The 20,542-nt window shown below is 33.2% G+C and overlaps 1 protein-coding gene across 1 annotated transcript in view; it reads right to left on the bottom strand.

The window, feature by feature from the left end:
• Positions 1–20,542, bottom strand: part of LOC111623868 — a 41,167-nt gene that overhangs the window by 1,342 nt on the left and 19,283 nt on the right. The window contains exon 3 of the mRNA XM_023366591.1: positions 15,555–15,709. Coding sequence (XP_023222359.1) covers positions 15,555–15,589 — 35 coding nt within the window. The 5' untranslated portion in view covers positions 15,590–15,709. The remainder of the gene's footprint in view (positions 1–15,554; positions 15,710–20,542) is intronic.

The following is a 20,542-nucleotide window of genomic DNA, read 5'->3' as shown; positions in this document are numbered from 1 at the left end:
AAATATTTGTTGTAGCTTTATCAATAACAAAACCATCTTAAAAAGTGATTTTTTAAATCATATACATCAGGCATGGGGCAAACTGTAGGTCTCCATGGTTTTTCTATACTCAGCATACTATCAGGATCCTTAAAGTATTTATGTCATAAATAAATTTATAACAATTTAATGCAAAACTCACATTATTACAACCTATAAATTTAAAAATCAGTTTTTCTTAGTATTCCTTATTCCTTTACAAGACTTGGCAACAATACAAATATCAGTTGTACTTATTAATAAGTTTTAATAATTGAATTACAACATTGAAAAACTAATAAAAAAATTGTAATCTCAAACTTGTCACTAAAATTAAGTACAGTAAATAATGTTTATTTTTTCTTAAAACTTTTCAATCTACAGTTTTTAAAAGAATAAAAGCTATATAATTTTACTACTTATATTACAATATATACAATCAAATTTTATATACAATTTACATAAAATCCAACACAGTGGTACCTCAAACTTCAAACGATAAATTCGACAAAAATTTGCCTTGGATTTTGAACTGCATGTGCAGTAAAAAATGCTGTCGTGCGCCCAAGTTGTCCCAGACCCTCCTGCTCTTGCATCACATTCTTGTTTTCAGTTCTTTTGCTGCTTTATTTTTGGTGTCTATATCCAAGGCTTTGGAGTCAGAGTCATGGAGTTTTGGTGTTTTAGCTGGAGTCGGAGTCATCAAAAAATCTGCTGACTCCAACTCCTTTTTACTTCCCAACTTGTTATGTATATAAAACGGAAAAGTGTTGGAATCGTGTCAAATTTGACCCTCCATATTTTTTTTTTTTTTGCAAATATACATGTTTGGAGACCTCCCAAACCCCTCAAAGTCAATAAAAGGGGAAAAATTCCTGTGCATGTGTGTTGACGTCTAATTTGTTTAATTTCTTTATTTTCTGTTCTGAGATATTAAACAATATTTCAGAACGGGTAAAGTTTAAGAAACGAAATGTGGCACTGGCTTGCGTATAAAGGGGCATTAATATTACATTTAGGTTCTTAATTAAAGGTCGATAGGGTGAAGACATAAAAGGGGCCATGTTTCATATCTCTTAATGAATATTTTACTTGTTATTAGCGTTCAAAATTTAAAATAAAATAAAACTCGTCTCTACCCTCAAAATAAGCTTTTTTGTTATTTTATAATAGTACAGTAAAACCCATTAAGATGTCTCGCCTAAGATGTTCGAATGTATATGGGGACATGATTTAGTTCAACCACTTTGACACTTAATAACTAACTCCTGTGTCCTCATCTGACTCTGATTCTGACCACTCTGACCACAGAAATTATTAGGCTTCAAACATGGTAAACAAAATTATGCCCCCACACATAGTCTAACATCCACACATATAGAAAAAAACTCAAATCGTTTGCATATCTCAAAATTTCAAGGTGTCCTGAGTCCAAAAATGTAAAAATTTGGAAAGGGTCATTTTTTGACCGAGCGCTACACTTTCCTTCTGTTATGTATAACAGCCGGAAAAGTAAAAATTATCGAATACATATTTATATATTACTTAGAGGAGTCTTTTAGCGTTGGAATGAAAAGTTTCTATGTTCTATCTTTATTAGAACTCTATTTATTGAATCTTTTATTCTGAGGTCACATGATGACATCAGAATTTTTGGGTCTCTTTCAGTAACAAGTCCTCCCTTGGTCGGAGTCGGATGGTAAGGAAAAGTTGGAGTCGGTACATTTTTACGCAACTCTACAGCCCTGGTTTATATATATATGTATTGTTTGTTACTGGATTTTTAACAATTCCTTCCTGCAATTTTTCTTCATCAACAGTTTTTGGGTGTCCCGTACATAGTAATCTATCATAATCTATCATTTAGTTGAAAATTTCCCAGATGGAATTTTTTAAACCACAAATTCAAAGTTCAAAATTTAGGAGCATTTTCTCCATACGGATTATAAGTTAACAATGAACTTACTCTTATTAAAACCAATCGGTCTCCACATTTTAACACAAACAAAATACATTTGATCCATAAGACTTTGTGAAGTCAACTGCTCTGTCACAATGCATTTTACAAAGTGATGTGACTATACTCCCACATCTGTTCAAGGTTAAGTGAAAACGATGTCAATCGACCCCCCATGTAGCTTCAGTCCTGCTCTGTCATAATGCATTTTGAGAGCAGTTGACTTCACAAAGTCTTATAGATCAGACGTATTTTGTTTGTGTTAAAATCTGGAGACCAATTGGTTTTAATAAGAGTAAGTTCATTGTTAGTTTCCTTCCTTTTTTTGTGTGTTTTAATATACTTAACAATATTTATTATTAATAGTGTAACTGTCTACCAGAATTTGGAAAATGTAGGAGAAACTAAGACATTTACTGGTCCCAGATAATATGTTATACCACATTGTCATTGTATTCAAATTTATACTTGATATTTTAGTTTTAGTGTATGGGTTACATTGAGAAATTGTAAATGCAGTGCACTGCATATGTTGGCTATTCCGTTGTATTGGCTGGTTATCGGTGTTGTAGTTGTTACGTTGTTACCATGTGTTTGTAAGCTGATGACTAAAAATTCAGGGTCCTTGTACCCGAAATGCATACTTGCCTAAATTTGAAATGTGATTATTAAAGACCAACCCTGTTTTTTTAATAAAAGTTCTGGTCCTTCTTTCTGTCGGCCTTGGTGTGATAAGCCCTGCAAACTGTTATACCCTATTTATTAAGTTATCTAATTCTGTCTAATTTATAGTCATGGGCAAAAAGCATTGTTTATTATAACTATTTGTTTGACTTAATAAGACCTAATAACCATGGCACGGATAGCTGAGCGGTCAATGTGGTAGCCTACTGCTCTGGGACCCAGGATCAAATCCGGATGGGTTGAAAAATCCCCAGGAATTTCTTGGGGTAGTCCAACCGGATATGTCTATCTCCATCCCTTACCACCTGGCTGCCCCATTGTGGGCCTGGCCAAACCTTTAATGGGCTTGCCAAAAGAGTCCCACCTAGTGACCACCAGGTGGAAAGAATTAAAAATAAATAAATAAAATAACCATGGCATCTGAGAAGTATATGGAAGCAATGAAGTGTAAGAGAAAGGTTGCAATATTGATAATTGAGGTTAAAAAAGTAGTTAGCATGAAAGCAGTACACGTAGGCAGATCTGCCAGCTGTGTTTAGGATGACGATGTGCGATCATTAAGTGCAATTTTCATTTAATTAAATTATTCACACATTTTATTTCTTTTCATTTACCATTATGGTATTTAAGAAAGGTCGCCTCTGCTGTGGAAGACTGTTGTTCTGGTGATTGGAGGTAGCGAAAGTGTAGACATTTTTATTCTGTTACGTTTTTTAAATTGTAAATTCGTCAGCAATTTTTTACGAATGGTATTTAATTATGTTATTTTTATCTTAGATTATGTGTATGTGCTATTTTAAGTTTTTTTGAAATTGTTTAGGGTGTGGGAATGGATTGATTCCCTTTCCATTATTTCTAACGGAAAAAATTGTTTTGGACTTTGAATGGCCTCTCAGAATGAATTAAATTCGAAGTACGAGGCACCACTGTACTTTTAGTGTTTCAGCCTGATCTACATATTTATAAATATGCTAATAATTTCATCAAATAAATCTAAGATTTATTTTATAATAAAATTTATAGAAAAAGTTCAATGAGTTTCTTAACTTTCTTGGAACAATTAAAATGTTGGTGCTGCCATCTGTTACAATATTTTATATATTTTTAATTATTATAAAATGGCAAAAAGCATAATTTTGAGGATAGGGATGGATTTTATAAAAAAATGTAAATACTAATAACGAGTAAAATTGTCATTAAATCTGACCCTACTTGAGATATGACACACTACTAGGGTGGCCATCACCCAATGCCTAAAAAGGACACTGTTGGGGGTTAACCCCTGTGCACCCTGTTGACATCCCATGCTTTCCGTCTTTTTATACATACACGTATAAATAAAAAACAGAAAAATAAATGTATGGAATGTTCAATAAACAGTGATAATATTAAATGTCAAAAACCATACATGGAGTAACAAATGGAAACAATGTAACAAATGTTGAGAAAGAAAAGAAAAAGAAAAAGCACTCAGTATTTTACTAAAAAGCCAAGCTGCACATGCAACTTCCCTCCAGTTAAGTAAAAGGAGAATTCTGCCGAAGTCTGATGATGATTGATTAGACCTTTTATCCCTGCCATGCCTTCGTCCAATAAACATTTGTAAACACTTGTGAAGTTCTTTGGCCTCTTAACAAAAAAAAAATGGCCAAAGTGCCACTAGGTCAAAGTGGTGTAGACCAGTGTTTTTCAACCTTCTTGAATACGCGACCCCTTTACAAGTTAAAAAATTCTGGCGACCCCCTAGGGCCATATTTAAACTATATCAGTAATTTTAAAAACTATGTATTTAATTTTCTTTCTGTTGAGACAAATTATTGTTGATTAAAATAGAAATTTCAGAAGAATTGACAATAATTTAACAGACATGAAGTATGAAACTTCCTTTAATTATAACATTACTCACAGGGAACTGTTGACCTTTTTCATTTTTATTTTTTTTTTTTAGTATCTGAATTTCAGCTTATATTTTTCTACTTTTTATTTCCTTTTGCAAATCAGCTCAACACTTTTTCCGCTATTATTTTCTGGGGTGAGCCGTAATTGTCGCTGAAATTGTAGTTTTTTAATGTAGTGTAAGACCTACAAACACTTGTCTTTTACTTCTACCCGCGACCCCCGTGTAAGGCTTCGCAACCCCCCTGGGGGTCGCAACCCACAGGTTGAAAAACACTGGTGTAGACCATCTGGAAATGTTAACCAGCTTCCGAAATTCATTCGAAGTGACAACTGAACTATTTTTGTGCACATTATTCATCACACCCCAAAAAGAAGGACAAATCGATGTCCGGTGCAAGGTGATGCTGGATTGAGGGTAGAGTAGTCAAATGCCTGACAATCCAGCAAAAAGCCAAACATCTGGCCACCCTACACACAACCATCCTCTATCTCCCCATCCAGTTGACCTTAAACCACCAAAATTTAATAGTATTAATCCCCCTAATACACAAACCTCCTTGAAAAATTTCAGAAATTTTTGACAAAAAGTGCAGGAGTTCACTGTTCCAACTGAAGTTGAACATTTCTAACATATTAACTTCATATCACTTTTGATGGAACAAACAATAATTCCAAACTATACATTTTTGTTTTAATTTTGTTAAAATGTATAGCTTTGAATTATCGATCAATCCGTCAAAAATGATATAAAGCTTGAAAATGTATCAATTTGAAACATTGTTCAATATTTCAAAATTGTTCCAATTCAGTTGGAACAATGACTTGTGACGCTGAAGCTGTCCTAATACAGGACAAAAGCGTTCCTTTATAAAAAATTTAAACAGTTGGCTACCTGAAAGTAAGCACTTTATACCAGAAATAATCTAATTATATAGGCTTAATATCTAAAACACCATTTACCAAAATGTAAAATGAAATGACTATGCAAGACATGTTGCATGGTAAACTGTTCAAGCAATACATTTTCAATCAATATATCTTGGCAAGTCTAACTAAAGTATTACTTATTTGAATAGAGAAAATACATATTGTATATACATGTGGTCCTATTGAAAAGTTTCTGGAGTGCTGCTGTGCTACCAAAACCAAGTGTAGTATTAGAGCATTGCATTCAAGCCTCATGAGTCATTGTTTCAAACAGTAAAGTAGTTTAGGGTATAGTCAACTGGTGGGGGAAGGTCGATTTGTAAAAATAGGAAAGTGGATTCAACTTTACAAATTTCCTCTCATTTTTCACCTTTTCTAAGTTATTTATTTCAAGTTGTCGTGAATTTTAACATGTTATCACTTAACAGGCCTGTGTGATGTTTTCTCAAACTATTTTTCATTATTTTTAATAGACTATTTCCCTTCAACCTACTTTCTCACTCATAGCCTTTCTTTTCATTGGTTGACCATACTTGTGTGTTGCACTAATTTATTTTACATCATACATTATGAAATTAAATAGGTCACTTCACAAACAAAATGTGTTTATATCAAGTTTTCTTTTAAAATTAGAAAAATGTAAACTGAGATACATCAAATACTTAAAAAAAACTCTAGCACCAAAACAATGTGAAGAATATAAACATCTGAATGATATTCTCATTTTACAGACAAACATCAGTTGACAATTTTCAGCATTCTGGTCAACCTATTACCAGCACAACACCCAAAACCATTGAATTTGCTAAGTACATTCATGAAACACATTACTACAAAGTCTCTACCAAGACTGCTGTCAGACAACCAAAAGCTGTATCAATTGACTATCTGCAAGAAGTGGCAGGATCACATCAAGAACAACTAAGATGTTCTTTCCAAGACTAACAGGATACAAAAGTTAGGTTTAACTTATCTGTGCAATCCAGGAAAAAAATCATCTCATTAGTAAAGTCCTGCAATACCAGTCAATAGTAACAGGAAGTCAATGTTCTGCTTTTATGATGTAGAAGGAATTATGAAAGAAGAATATTTCCTTCATGATTAAACATCTGCTATGTCTATCTTGGCTATTAGTCTTTAACTTATGAGCTTGTTAATTAATGTAAGTTTTATTCATGATCCTCTTTCTTGCAAAAAGTTTTTGTAGCCAAAGCATTTAGGCCTATTAGTCTAATTTCTTTCATATTAAAGATATTGGAGAAGCTTATTGATAGGCTTCTGAAGAATGTTTGTTTAAATAAGTTTCCTCTCATTCCCTTTAGTTTGCTATCAATCTGGAAAGTCCTGTGAGACTGCTTCACATGATTGGTTTTTCAAATTGAAAAGCCTTAGATGTATATGGAAACTGCACCAACTGTTTTTCTTAGTGCTTTTGGTAAAACCTCTTTTCAGATTATTTAATATGCTACACTTGAATATGGTATCAGTACATGTTTTGTTCAATGGATGATTTCATGCTTTATCATTATGATACAGTATAGTGATTTTCTTCTTTGATTTTTCCCTGAGATCCATTATGCAAAACTGCTCATAGAATGTTCTTTCAGTTTTATGGACTTCTAAGGAATCTCAATGGTTCTGATGGCTTGATGGATGGAATCCTGGATTGTATGTCCAGGATTATGCATATGATAATTGTTCTGCTTTATATCTGGATAAACTCCTAACACTTTTTCAGACTTTCTTCAAAAAGGCACGTCTATCACTCAGAATTGGTATAGGCATAATAGCTTATGTTATCCTATGGATACTTGTTCTTTTACTCTCAGATAGAATTTTATGAGCCTTTCTTCCATGGTAAAAAAAGTAGAGTTTTCTTCTTCAGTATCTAGCCCAGGCATGGCCAACATGCGGCCCGCGGGCCAGATCTGGCCTGTCTAATAAATTTATGTGGCCTGCGATCAATCTTTCAATATTAGGTATTAAAGTCCGAATAGCTCGATGAAAAGTTCTGACGCCTAAAAAAAAAGAAAAAAAAAAAACGGGTCAACAACTCAATGTGCATTTAGAGTTAACCCTCCATTACAAATCTCTTAAGTACAGCATAGACTGTTGATAAAGCATGATAATGTGAAAAATGTATCTATAATCTCTAGGTACAATTTAGTCTCTTTGGGGTGACACCACAATGAGATCTCACACCACCTCAAAATCTTCCTAGGGCAGCCTCTGGTTCAGCCTGTGGAAAAAGTTTTCTTTCCAATTAGGCCCGGGGGTAAAAACTGTTGGCCACCCGATATAACCTTTTATGGATTTTGCATCTTGGGCTGTGCTTGATAACATCAGGTGTATCTTTTGATTTTGCAGAAGTATTGTTGGCAAATCCTGGCATTTGCAACTTTGTACCCTTTTTCAGATTAACACTATGGTGGTTTGACCTAAGATTGCTCATACTGACTTAATTTAGTGGTCTGAAGTGCTTTGGAAAATTTATCAGCTAAAATTGTAAAGTCTGAATAGTACTGCACACTTTTCTATCACTGCAGTTATGTCTATGACCCTGAGTGGTTCTCAAGGTTCTGTTGGAAGGCCCAGAACTATCTCAGATTATTTTTGGAGCAGGGAAGACTCTCTACAAGATCAACTATAATAATCTGCTTAAACTTGCAGATTATTATACTTGATCTCGTAGAGAGTCTTGCACTATGTCATTGAACTCTCTGCTGAGGGCATCAATATTAACAGGATTCACAGCAGTTTGTCATTGTAAATTTCCATTAATTTTCCATGTTTTCACTAAAAATTTCCAATGATCTAATATTGTTAAAGTTAAGGCTTGTTCTATACTAATGGCAAAATTAAGTCTATAACATAGCAATAATACAAAACTCTGAACAGTTGAAAACTAAAATAAATCATCACCTCACATCAAAATTATCATGAAGATGACATCGTAGAGTCAAATTTGATAAAATCTGGGTTTATGCTTTATATCAATCAAAAACATTAACTTAGAAACATGCTTTGAATAACTTTTAGGTTCAAACCACATTACCAAGTCATTCATGATCTGGGAGTGGGTGACCTTAAATCGATAGAATTTAGTCAAATTTACAAATGGATCCAAAAATGATAGTGATACTGGTGCAGATATTTGTGTGAAAACATTTAAATAGGGGAATGGTTCCCAACTTATTTTGATCATGAAACTCTTTTCACTTTGATAAGAAGTTTTGAACTCTTTACCCCTTTTACTAATTATAACAATTATAACAAATCAAAAAAAAAATTTATTGAACATACAAAAACAGTTTAATAATGAAAAAACAAATACAGTAGAATCCTGGTAATCTGACATATATGAGACCAGAAAAGTATCATATTACGGAGATTGACAAACTATTGAAAGTAAAGTGAATTCAATGGTTTCGTCATTTGGAAAGAAAATATTTGTTTATTTGCATGATATTAGTATATTGTATTAATCAAAAAAATGTTGTACAGAACAAGAAAATATGTAATGGGAACAATCAATTTCAGCAACCTAAGGTAACGGATGAGCTTAGCAATCTTTAAAGTCTGGACTCCATATCAGAATCATAAAACTGACAGCCAAACTGACAAAACTTTCAGTTTGACAGAAACAAGGTTGAAAGCAGAGTTAAAAATTATTTAAATTTTCCATTTTTGTTCTACTTTTCTGTGATATCACAACAAATAAAAACACGTTGATTTATTACATGTACTCACATGAAATAGTCGTGTATGTTGATTGTTGTGATGGCAGAAAGCATAGTGAAGAGAATGAGAATCACTTTAGAACTATTTATAAAAGAAGTTAGAAAATATAGATGTCTAAATGACAAAAAAATGTAAAGAATTTAAGGATACATCATTAAAACACTTTAGCAATTAGTGTGAAATTTGAAATGAATGGTACAGAAGTTCAATATACTGCACTGAGATCCTAAAGTGGAATCATTTATTTATAAAATGTTTTAAATAGGAAATGAAACAGAATGAAGAAATGGAAAGTGCAGAGGGATTACAGAACCGATCAGTGAGTGGCACATTTCCAAGTAACATTCATTTTGGTCAAGTTAAAACATAAACATAATTGAAACAAAAACTCTATGTTTCAGTTCTGTTTGAGTTTATGTTTTCAGATAATGTGTTAAAATTTAATGGGAACTGGATTTTGAACTAGTGGGAAGCTTGTCTACATCCTGGCAATAGTACTAATACCCAAGAATTGACTAGTGTCAATTATCGGACAACTAGTGAACTACTGGATTATGGAGACCTGTATTGTATTAGTAATTCAAATTGTTAATTAATATGAAGGATTAATTTTCACAGTTGATTTCATCAGCAATGAAATTTTCTGTGAGAGAGGGGGAGAGTTGAATGATTTGATTTTTTTTGCAAATTGCAAAATGTGTACTAAAGTATTCAATTATTGCTACCCACTGGGCAATAGTTTCTCCAATAGGAATGAATACTTTAGTATTTGAATGCAAAGAATTGAATACATGATTCAATTTTCTTAGCATTAGACTGAACAGATTTTATTTCCACAATACAGAATCTATGTATAGATCCTCTTTATCCCTGTGGAATATTAATAATTTTTTAAGCATTTAAATTAATTTTTTATACAAATTTTAAACTATTAATTAATGCTCAAAAACTAATTTTATTGTGGAACCCTAGGGTTCCACAATAAAATTATGTTCTGTGGAACCCTAGGGTTCCACAGAACATAATTTTATTGTCATTTATATTTTACCACAGAACATTTATATTTTACCACAGAACATTTATATTTCCACAGAACATTTATATTTTATGTTCCAAACTTATGTTCTGTGGAACCCTAGGGTTCCACAGAACATAAGTTTGGAACATAAGTTTGGAACTACTGAAGTAGGGTTTTTGCATCCCACTAAGTAAGCTTCCAAATTCAAGTTTTAGCAACTATTTGCTGTGTTTGCTCCAGTTTCTGACAGTCAGACTGCTTCAAAGGCATTTAATTCTTATCTTCGGTACTTATCTGGGAGTACTGTTTGCATCTCTCTGAACTGGTTGCCTATAATATTAGCAAGGTTGTGGCCAAAGTTTTCAATGCAAAATTGTGTACATCAGACATTCAGCACCGTCATCCTTTAAGCCTAGAAGTTTGACAATGGCATTTGGAACATCAGTGGAATCATGCTCAACATTCCAAACACCATTTTCAAACTTCTAGGCTTAAAGGATGGCAGTGCTGAATGTCTGACATACACATTTTCACATTGGCCATAACCTCATTATAGTTTTACTGTTATGGGTGCCAGGACTTGGGATTTCCAGCAATTAAGTGCTGATTTACTAACCTAGCAGGGTGCTTCTTACCCTTTTATTGAGACCAACCTTCTTACCCTTAGTATTTCTTTTAATATTATTTTTAGAGGTGTTAAAGATTGGAATATTTCTGTCATATTCACACAGTGGTATAAAAACTCCTGTTTTAAAGTAGACCAAGGCATTTTTGTCTAGCTTGTCTTTTGTGTTAAGAATGGGTTGTTTTCGTTTTTGGCAAGAATTATGTTTGCTTTTCAGTTGACATCATGACAACTTTGGTCACTTTTGTAAACATTTGTACGAACTGCATTCTTAGCATTTTGCTGCTTTTGCAATTCTGTCAGCAAGACATCTCTGTATCTCAGTTTTGTGTATGTATACCTAGGGACATCCCAATACCACAAAAGTATTCATACCAATATCAATACTGGTATCAAACTTAAAGTATCAATAACAGCTAGTATTGGCATCAGATATTGAGGCTGGAAACCTTACTGGCTATCACTGTTCTGTGTGTGGCTTGATTTTGAAACATTTTAGGTAATTGAAACTTTTAATTTTAACATAAATAACATGGTTGTTGTTGTTGAAACCGTGTTGTTATTTATGTTTGTATACTGGCACAATGAAGTGACCTTCTTTGAAAGATTGAAAACTGAAAGATTGAAAACTTGCCAAGTGTTGATAAAGAAGGTCACTTCATTGTGCCAGTATACAAACATAAATAACATGCTTTATTCTAGTTAGTTAAAAGTTTAATTTATTAAAACTGACCTCTAATATAAATGTTACCAATACTGTATCAGTTCATTTGAGATATAGGCTGGATGGCCAAGTGGTCAAGGTGGCAACCTACTGCTCCGGGAACCCGGGTTTGAATCTGAATGGGTTGAAAAATCCCTAAGAATTTTTTGGGGAGTGGTCCATCCAGATATGTTTGGCCCCATTTCTCACCACCTGGCCACCCCATTGTGGTCCTGGCAAATCCACAATGGACTAGCTAAAAGAGGCCCTCTTAGTGTCCACAGGGCAGAAAGAGTTAAAAAAAAAAAAAAAAAATTGATTTGAGATTTTAATATATTTTGAAGTTTTTCAAATAATTGGCAAAAATAGTAACATGAACTCTAAGCATCCTGTATACAGATTCTGAAAATGAAATTTGATGTAATAAATTTATTGATTTTTGGTCATTAATAAAAGATAAATGAGGATGTTTGTTTGTTTGTTTGTTTGCTATGCACGCCTAGACTGTTTGACCAATTGCTACAAAACTCGACAGTTATGTTCAAATAGCTCTATCTCAAATTGATATTTTGGGGTGATAACATCATACATATCACCTCAAAATATCAATAGGATTTTTATATATCAATTAATTTCTGTCTACTTTCGAGTTGCTGGCTTTACATGTAGTGCCATTTATTGGGAAAAATTTAAGAAAATAATAAATAAATATATTTCTTATAAAAAGGATATTTTATAAAAATTTATATTATATTCATTTAATTACCATGACAATGATATAATAGATGCGCTATTATGCCATTACTGCATCAAGTAGCAAATAGCACTTGCCTGCATGGATTGGAGTAGTGTTTCCCCTGTACATCCTACTTTTCCTGTTAACAATGGAATCATACCAGTTAGGTATCTAACTTCATTCAGAGAAAAATTTTTGTATTGAAATAATGTGACCTGCAGTGCAAATTGGAAGTTCTTAAATAGTTAATCTGGTTCTCCTGCTCTTAAGCTTTCCATATCTGATCTTGACTTTCATCTAACTAACTCTGTTCCCGAGAGTAAAGAAGGATAACCTTCAAAGGTTCCCTTTACTTACATGTTTTTACTGAGCTTTATTTTTTCAATCGATTTTTCAATCGCCATTTATTTATTTTTTATGGGATCACATAAAAGCAATTAATCTAGAATATTTACAATATTTTTATAACTCTTATACAAAGTCTTTCAGGTGTTACAGTTAGCAACATGGATCACATGTGGAGTCATCACAACCTATTCAATATAAATCACTTTTCAAATATTAATAGTTGACCAGCATTAATCAGTAACCATTGACTATCCTCTCTTCTAGGACTACTGTTTTTTATCAAATTAATTTCAACCCCTTCCTCAACAGTCCCTTCTTTCTATCAAACTCAGTGGTATGGTGGCATTCAAATAGGAAAATTACATAATACAAGGCTACCAGTGAGCACAAAATACGTTTTCAGTTGTTTCGAGGGTGCTGAGTTTAAATATTTGGTCTGTTTTCGCATAATTTTATTCATTGCCAGATTATCATTTGATATTTGGCTGTGAACTGCACAATTTGCTAGAGCTAACATTAGAAAAAATATATCTTAAATTTTTAAAGATATTTTCAATTGTAGTCTACTTGACCAATGAAATTGTGCCATTTTGTATCATCTGAGTATCGCAATAAACATGACAATGTTAGGCTAAAATAACCAAACTCTTTATATGGTTTTCATTTTAATGTTTGTTATCTATACTAATATTATAAAGAGGTGATGTTTGTAAGTAAATATGTAAGTAAATAAGTTTGGATATAGCAGGTAATCTCCGAAACTACTCATCCAATTTCAAAAATTCTTTCACCAATATTTAGAATAGAACTTCAGGCTGGACATAGGCTGTATATTATTCTGTTAAACATTCATATAAATTAAATGATATCATCTATGGTTAAGGCTTTTATGTCCAACAGATGGCGCTACGAGTATGATGCCCTAAGTTTGCTTTTCTGTGAAAATGAACTAAAGCAGATCATCTTCTATCTATTTATATTTATATTTATATTTATAGGATACGTCAACAGAATGTACACTAAGAAGAAATTTTTCAAAAAATTTTCCCCACCCCCACGGGGGAAGTGTTATAAATTTATAATAGATATATTTTGAGCCACAATAACGCGTGGCAGGGTCTGCTAGTATACTATAATACAATATTTTATAGTATTTGATTTATATAACTACAAAGGTTATATAAGGGTTTATCACACCAAGTGACCAATCTAACTCATTTTAAAAATTCTTTATTCCTCTATACAATTTAAAGAATTTTTTAAATGTGCTATAGTGGTCACTTGATGCAATAAATCCTTATGTAAGATAACCTTAGTACTTGATTTATATAACTACAATCATTTAATATAATAGAAGGGTTAGAAGTATGGAATAATCTAATAATCTTAATGTTTGTTCTTACTTTTTGCCTAGGCAACACTGGGCTTACCTGCTAGTATTTACTATATAAGATTCACTTATCAAAAATAGCATAAGATTTAGTTTTGGTTTGGCAGAAACTGACTTTAAAACCAAAATTCAGTTTTGGTTTTGGATTCAACTGCAAAATTCAACTTAGGCCAAATCTTATTGGTAACTGTAAAAAATGTAATGAAATCATATCCAATACCCAAAGAAAAGTATCAATACTGGTATCAGACCAAAAGTGCACGTTATTAAAGGAAAGTTCAATATAGTATTGTACTGGCAGTATTGGGATGTCCCTATGCATACCTCTGCTTAGACAGTCTTCTTTTTCTCCTTTTTTGAATTCTTGTAACATCTGCCAGCTTTTCTTTAGAAGTCTGTTACTTTTCTTTGAAGAGATCAGACTTCTGAAATGATTTCTTGTGGAGTACAGAAGTCCTTTGGGCTCTTGCCCCCACTCATATAATCTGTAACCTATAACCCTTTGTGCTGAAGACATTAAGAAGACCTTTCATTCTATAACAATTATGGTCCCACTATGAAGGTGGTCAAACAATGAAGGACAAGGCCTTCAACAAGACCATATATCCAAGACACTGCCCATAAAACAGAAGGCTGACAATTACTGCTTTGGTCATCTGATTACTGAAATTGGAAAGGAGTTAGTTACAAAGAATAGAATTTATTTATGTACATTCATCAAAAAAATAATAATTATTACTTCAGGAACTGTTTATTATTTATTCATAAAATGTTTTCAACCTTAATTTGGGTCTCTTCAGTATGTATTATATATCAGAACAACACATTTTAGGACACCAAATGTTCTAGCAATGACAAGTAAGTGTTCTAAGTGTATACCACTGTGGCAACTATGTGACATTTACTTCTTTAGGCAGTTAAAATTTTCATAGTGAAACTTTAGAACAATTCAAAGCTTCTCCAAGAAAATAAGAACTCTACAAAAGAGATGCCCACTATAAAAATTCATGCACTGGTACAGTACATATATAGTCAGTTATTGGTATCTCTCTTTAATGATATGCTGTCGTGTACCTGTACCTCTCAAAATCAAAAATAGAAAAATGTAGGTTTCTAAATGTTAGTGACATATGTTTTAGCAGTAGCACAAATGATAAATGTGGTTGTGGCAGGAATCCTACATTTATATATTTCGTACATGAATTATACAAATGCCTAATCCAGTGCAATTTTATATTATATTTTGTTTAAAGTACAACTGAAGAGGGCCAAACAATTTGGATGAAATGCATTTTGTAAAAGATGGCTAAATAAATGAATAATAAAACATCTTTCCAAAAATAAGGAAATTTTGTTCACTTGAGTCTCAGTAGTCAGTGGCAAAGGAAAGAAAAAAAATCATTGTATCCTCTCAATTGCATTACTAATGTTTTGAGTAATTATTAATGTTTAACACTTCTTTAATGAATTAGAACATTAACTAAGATAACTGAAAAAATAAAACATACGTTTTCAGTTTTGCGTCAGTTATTTCTTTAATCATACGTTGTAACTTTTCACGAGTAAATGGCTTTTTACCAGGTTTTCCATCATAATAATTATCTAGTATACTATAGAACCTTTCTTTTTGGGAAAACTGACTATCAATATTCTCATCAGAGACCTGTAAAATACAAATATAAAATTCATTTAAAATGTATTTTTAAAAATGAGATTTCTTGTTAGATAATATTAAGTAATTATGGTAAATATAATAAATAATATTATGTTATGTGGAAGGCAACAGGAAACCACCACATTACCTATTCCTAGTATACAAACGTATCTACAATCCTCATGATCTCATACCAACATACTTCTAGTCTGCCATGCGATCCGACTGGCCACTGGCACCATTCTGAGTCCAGATCAGATAGTGAGAAATATACTACTGGGTGTATATCATTGAGCGACCAGGCTATATGCAACAAATTGACTACTACTGGAAGACAAAGAAGAACAATACTCCAAAAATCATCACGAGGAACATAAACAACATAGGCACATGGAATGTAAAAATGCTGTACGCCAAAGGCAAATTACATAACCTTATATTAGAGGCCAAAGAACTGAAGATGGACATACTTGGTGTCAGTGAGACAAAATGGCCCAACAGCGGTTGGATAAAAAGCAATGACACACATGACTTTGTTTTCTCTGGAGGAGACCATCACGAAAGAGGTGTTGGAATACTCATCAGGAAAGACATCACGAAAGCTGTTGACAGAGTAACAGCAATATCAGATTACATTCTTTACCTGTGCATAGCATCATACCCCACGGCTATAAGCATTATTCAAGTATACGTACCTACAGAAGCTGCCCCAGAAGATGTCATAAACAAATTCTACGAACAGCTTGAGAAGACACTCGGACTTGCAAAAAGAGGAGACATCAAAATAATAATGGGAGACTTTAATGCCAAAGTTGGAAAAGGCAGAGTAACTGACATAGTAGGCAACTATGGACTAGGTGAAAGAAATGAACATGGTGATATGTTTATATGTTTATTTAATGCCGAAGTTGGAAAATGCAGAGTAACTGACACAGTAGGCGAAAGAAACAAACATGGTGATAGGTCATGGCGTTCTCAATAAACATATGTATCACAATCACATGGTACAAACAACATCCGCAAAGACTGTAAACATGGAAAAGTCCTCAAGACGGAGAAAACAGAATAGTACGAAATCAAATAGACTTCATCCTCATCAAGTGATACAGAAACTCAATTCACAATGTTAAAACAAGGCCTTCAGCTGACTGCTACACAGATCATAATTTACTCTATGCCAGGTCACCATTCACTTAAAGAAAGTTACAAAAAATGTCAAAAAGAAGTTACATTACAACCTCGACAGGCTGAAAATATGCGAGATCAGGCAACATTTTAGTGAGGCGATTGCAAAAGAAATCCAAGACAACGACATACCCTCTATAGAGAAACACTGGGAAAACATAAAAAGTGCAATTAAGAATGCTGCCTGTAACTTACTTAACAAAAAGGAAAGAGAGTGGAAGAACCCTTGGATCACAGAGGACATTTTGACACTGATGGAGGAACGCAGAAAGTTTAAGAACCGAAACCCTGGAGAATACAAAAAACTTCATTGGATGAACATGCATGAATGTGCCAAAGCTAAAGAAAAGTGGTTCGAAGAAAAACGTGAAATAATAGCAGAGCATGAGAAAAAGCACCATACCAGAGAAGTCCATAGAATCATCAAAGAAACCATGAAAGAACTTAAGAAAACAAAGAAGGGCATAACAAATTTAATAGACCAACAAAACAAAATGAAATGTGGAAAGGAAGAAAGAGCTAAAACTTGGACAGAGTACATCAAAGATTTGTTTGGAGATTGCAACAGACATCCCCAGGTTCATACAACAGAAGGAGATGCTGCCTCTCCTATTACCCTAAGAGAATTAGAGCATGCCATGGACTCCATGAGATGTGGAAAAGCTCCTGGTGATGATGATATTCCAGCTGAACTCCTAAAATCCTTGGGCACAACTGCAAAACTATTGTTACTAGATCTTTTTAATAAAATCTACAAAAATGGACAGCTACTATGCGACTTCAAAAGATCCACTTTCATCCCAACTCCAAAGAAGCACAATGCCAAGCGGTCTGACCAATTCCGAACCATAAGTCTAATAAGCCATAGCCTAAAGCTCTTACTAAAAATTATAGGATACCGAATAAGAAACAAAATGGAGGCTCAGATAGGACCATCGCAATTTGGGTTTAGACCTGGAATGGGCACTATTGATGCACTGTTTACTGTGAGAATTTTATCAGAAAGAGCCATAGAAATGCATTGGTTTCGTCAACTACGAAAAAGCTTTTGACAAAGTACAACACCTACTTTTAATGGAAATGTTAAAGAGAGTCAATCTAGACACAAATGACTACAAACTGATCGGCAACCTATACTGGGAAGTTAGACAAATTAGAAACAGCACTGTGTCAGATAGAAAATGGAGTTAGACAAGAATGTGTATAATCACCCACACTTTTTAATGTCTTCTCCAAACAGATAACACAGGAATGTTTCTGCGAGGATGTGGGGATCAGGGTTGGAGGGAGTGAATATCAATAACATCCGGTATGCTGACGATCTCGCATGCATTGCCACATCCGCAATGGAGCTCCAACAGATGCTAGACTTACTCCAAGCAAGCAGTGCAAAATATGTCATGCGTATCAAACCAAAAAAAAGATGAAACGGATAAAAATTAGTAAAGACTCCGTGATGAACAATTTCCAAATCTTCGTAGATGGTACTTTACTGGAAGAAGTAACCAAATTCAAATATCTTGGAGTCATTATAACAAGAGATGGTAGATGTGACAAGGAAATCCGAACATGAATCCAAATGGCGAAATCAACCTTCTCTAATCTCCAGCGAACACTTACAAATAAGAAACTAAGCCTGGAGATAAAGCTTAAAGTACTATGCTGCTATGTATGGTATGTCTTGCTGTATGGGTGCGAGACGTGGATCCTGAATAAGGGCACGGAGAAAAGACTGGCAGCATTTGAAATGTGGTGCTACCGCCGCATGCTACAGATCAGCTGGACAGAGCAAGTGACCAACGCACGCGTGCTGGAATGGATCGGAATGGGAGAGTGACAGCTGCTTCCTATCGTAGCGGGATGCAAAGTGAGGTACTGCGACCATGCCATCCGGGCCACCAACTCACTGCTTCCCGTCATACTGCAGGACAGGATCCAAGGAACCCGTTCCCGGGAAGACAGCGAAGGACCTACCTACAAGATATACTGGAGTGGACTCAAATTAATAAAAATCAACTAATTCACGCTGCGAGAGATCGGGAGGAGTGGCAATCGATTGTTAGCAACCTCCGGCTCAGAGAAGCTACACAGAATAGAATATGTTATGGATTTAAATATAAGTTTTGATTATTTTGAATTATATTAATATTTAGATTGATTTTTACATTTATAAGTTTAGTAGTATCAGAATTGAAACTAAATTAAACTATGTTGAATTTACTAATTGTAGCTGTATATTTGTTCAGTGAATGGTTGTCTCTTTAATCCGAAAATATTTCTCTCAGTAGACTATCTTATTGACCTGACTTGCTGTAAGATAATCTACCGAGAGAAATATTTTCAGATTAAAGAGACAATCATTCACTGATTCACTAAATTAAACTAATTTTTGTTTTTAACTGTAAAAGATTAATAATAAAATAAAACTTATTGATAGCAGAAAAGACATAAAAATAATTCTTTTGCTACAAATATTTTTATTATAAATAAACTTTTTACTTAAAAGGATTATTTATAATAAAATTTCAAGCTAATTTTATCAATTTGAAAATAATGTTATTTCTGATAATGTTTTATATAGGGTGAATCACTTGGGACTTAACACTTATTGTGTTGAATATCTCTGTATAAAATGAAAAGATGAGCATGAAAGATGAATGGAATGATTCTTTACTTCATGACAAAGTAGTTAATCAAGGTATGCTTTACATAATCCTAATTCTATCTGTTTAGTTGTGTCTGACTTTTGGTCGCTCTATGGATCAAAGCTTTACATTTACAATATTCAATGCTTTACATTACACAATATTCAAATATGAATGTGTAATCATGAAGTATCAAACAAAGTAAGTGTTCACTCCCAAGTGAATCACCTTGTATATTTTTGCTAAATATTACCAAGAATGTTACACATTGTATCTCCTTGATTCTGAGATGTACATTTTCTTTTAACCATTTTTACATGTCCAAAGTACAAATGCATCTTGCAGGTCAAAACAATAATCAGCAGTCATAATGAGCAAACCATGTGATATGTTATGCATCAATAATAGATATTTTTGGCTATACTATCAATGGTCATAATTTTAAACTGCTTTTTAATAAATAATGAAAGTTTTATTATATTATATTTGTTAAGACAAAAAATAAAGCATTACCTTTTCTCTTTTGTTTTAATCTTTTAATACTTAACTTTAATAACTAACAGAACTTATTTACAACTTTGCAACCAGACGAAACTCTGACGACTAACAACTTTTCAAGTGTTGCCAGATATAAATGTACAATAATTAACACGCCTCCTTACATTTATATTGTAACACAAAAAAATGTTAAATAAAAGAAAAGTAACAGCCAACTTGACAGCTCTATTAACAACTTATCTTAATCTCACACATCTTATCATCTTATATTCTATTCTTTTACATTTAACATCTCTCTATATTTAATGAATTTGACATTTCCTAATGCCTTGGTAAAAATATCAGCAATATTATTTTCTGACTCTATTTTTACAACTTTAATTTTTCCTTTCTTAACATTCTCATGCACAAAATGATAATGAACTTCAATATGTTTTGAGTTTTTTGTAAAGTTTCCATATTTAGCAATGGCCACTACACCTGAGTTGTCTTCATATACCTAGTATGTGATCTT

The sequence above is a fragment of the Centruroides sculpturatus genome, unplaced genomic scaffold (genome assembly GCF_000671375.1).
Source record: "Centruroides sculpturatus isolate CEXI.00-Female unplaced genomic scaffold, Cexi_2.0 scaffold325, whole genome shotgun sequence".
Classification (NCBI taxonomy): Eukaryota; Metazoa; Arthropoda; class Arachnida; order Scorpiones; family Buthidae; genus Centruroides; species Centruroides sculpturatus.
This window is presented reverse-complemented; position numbering and strand designations above follow the sequence as displayed.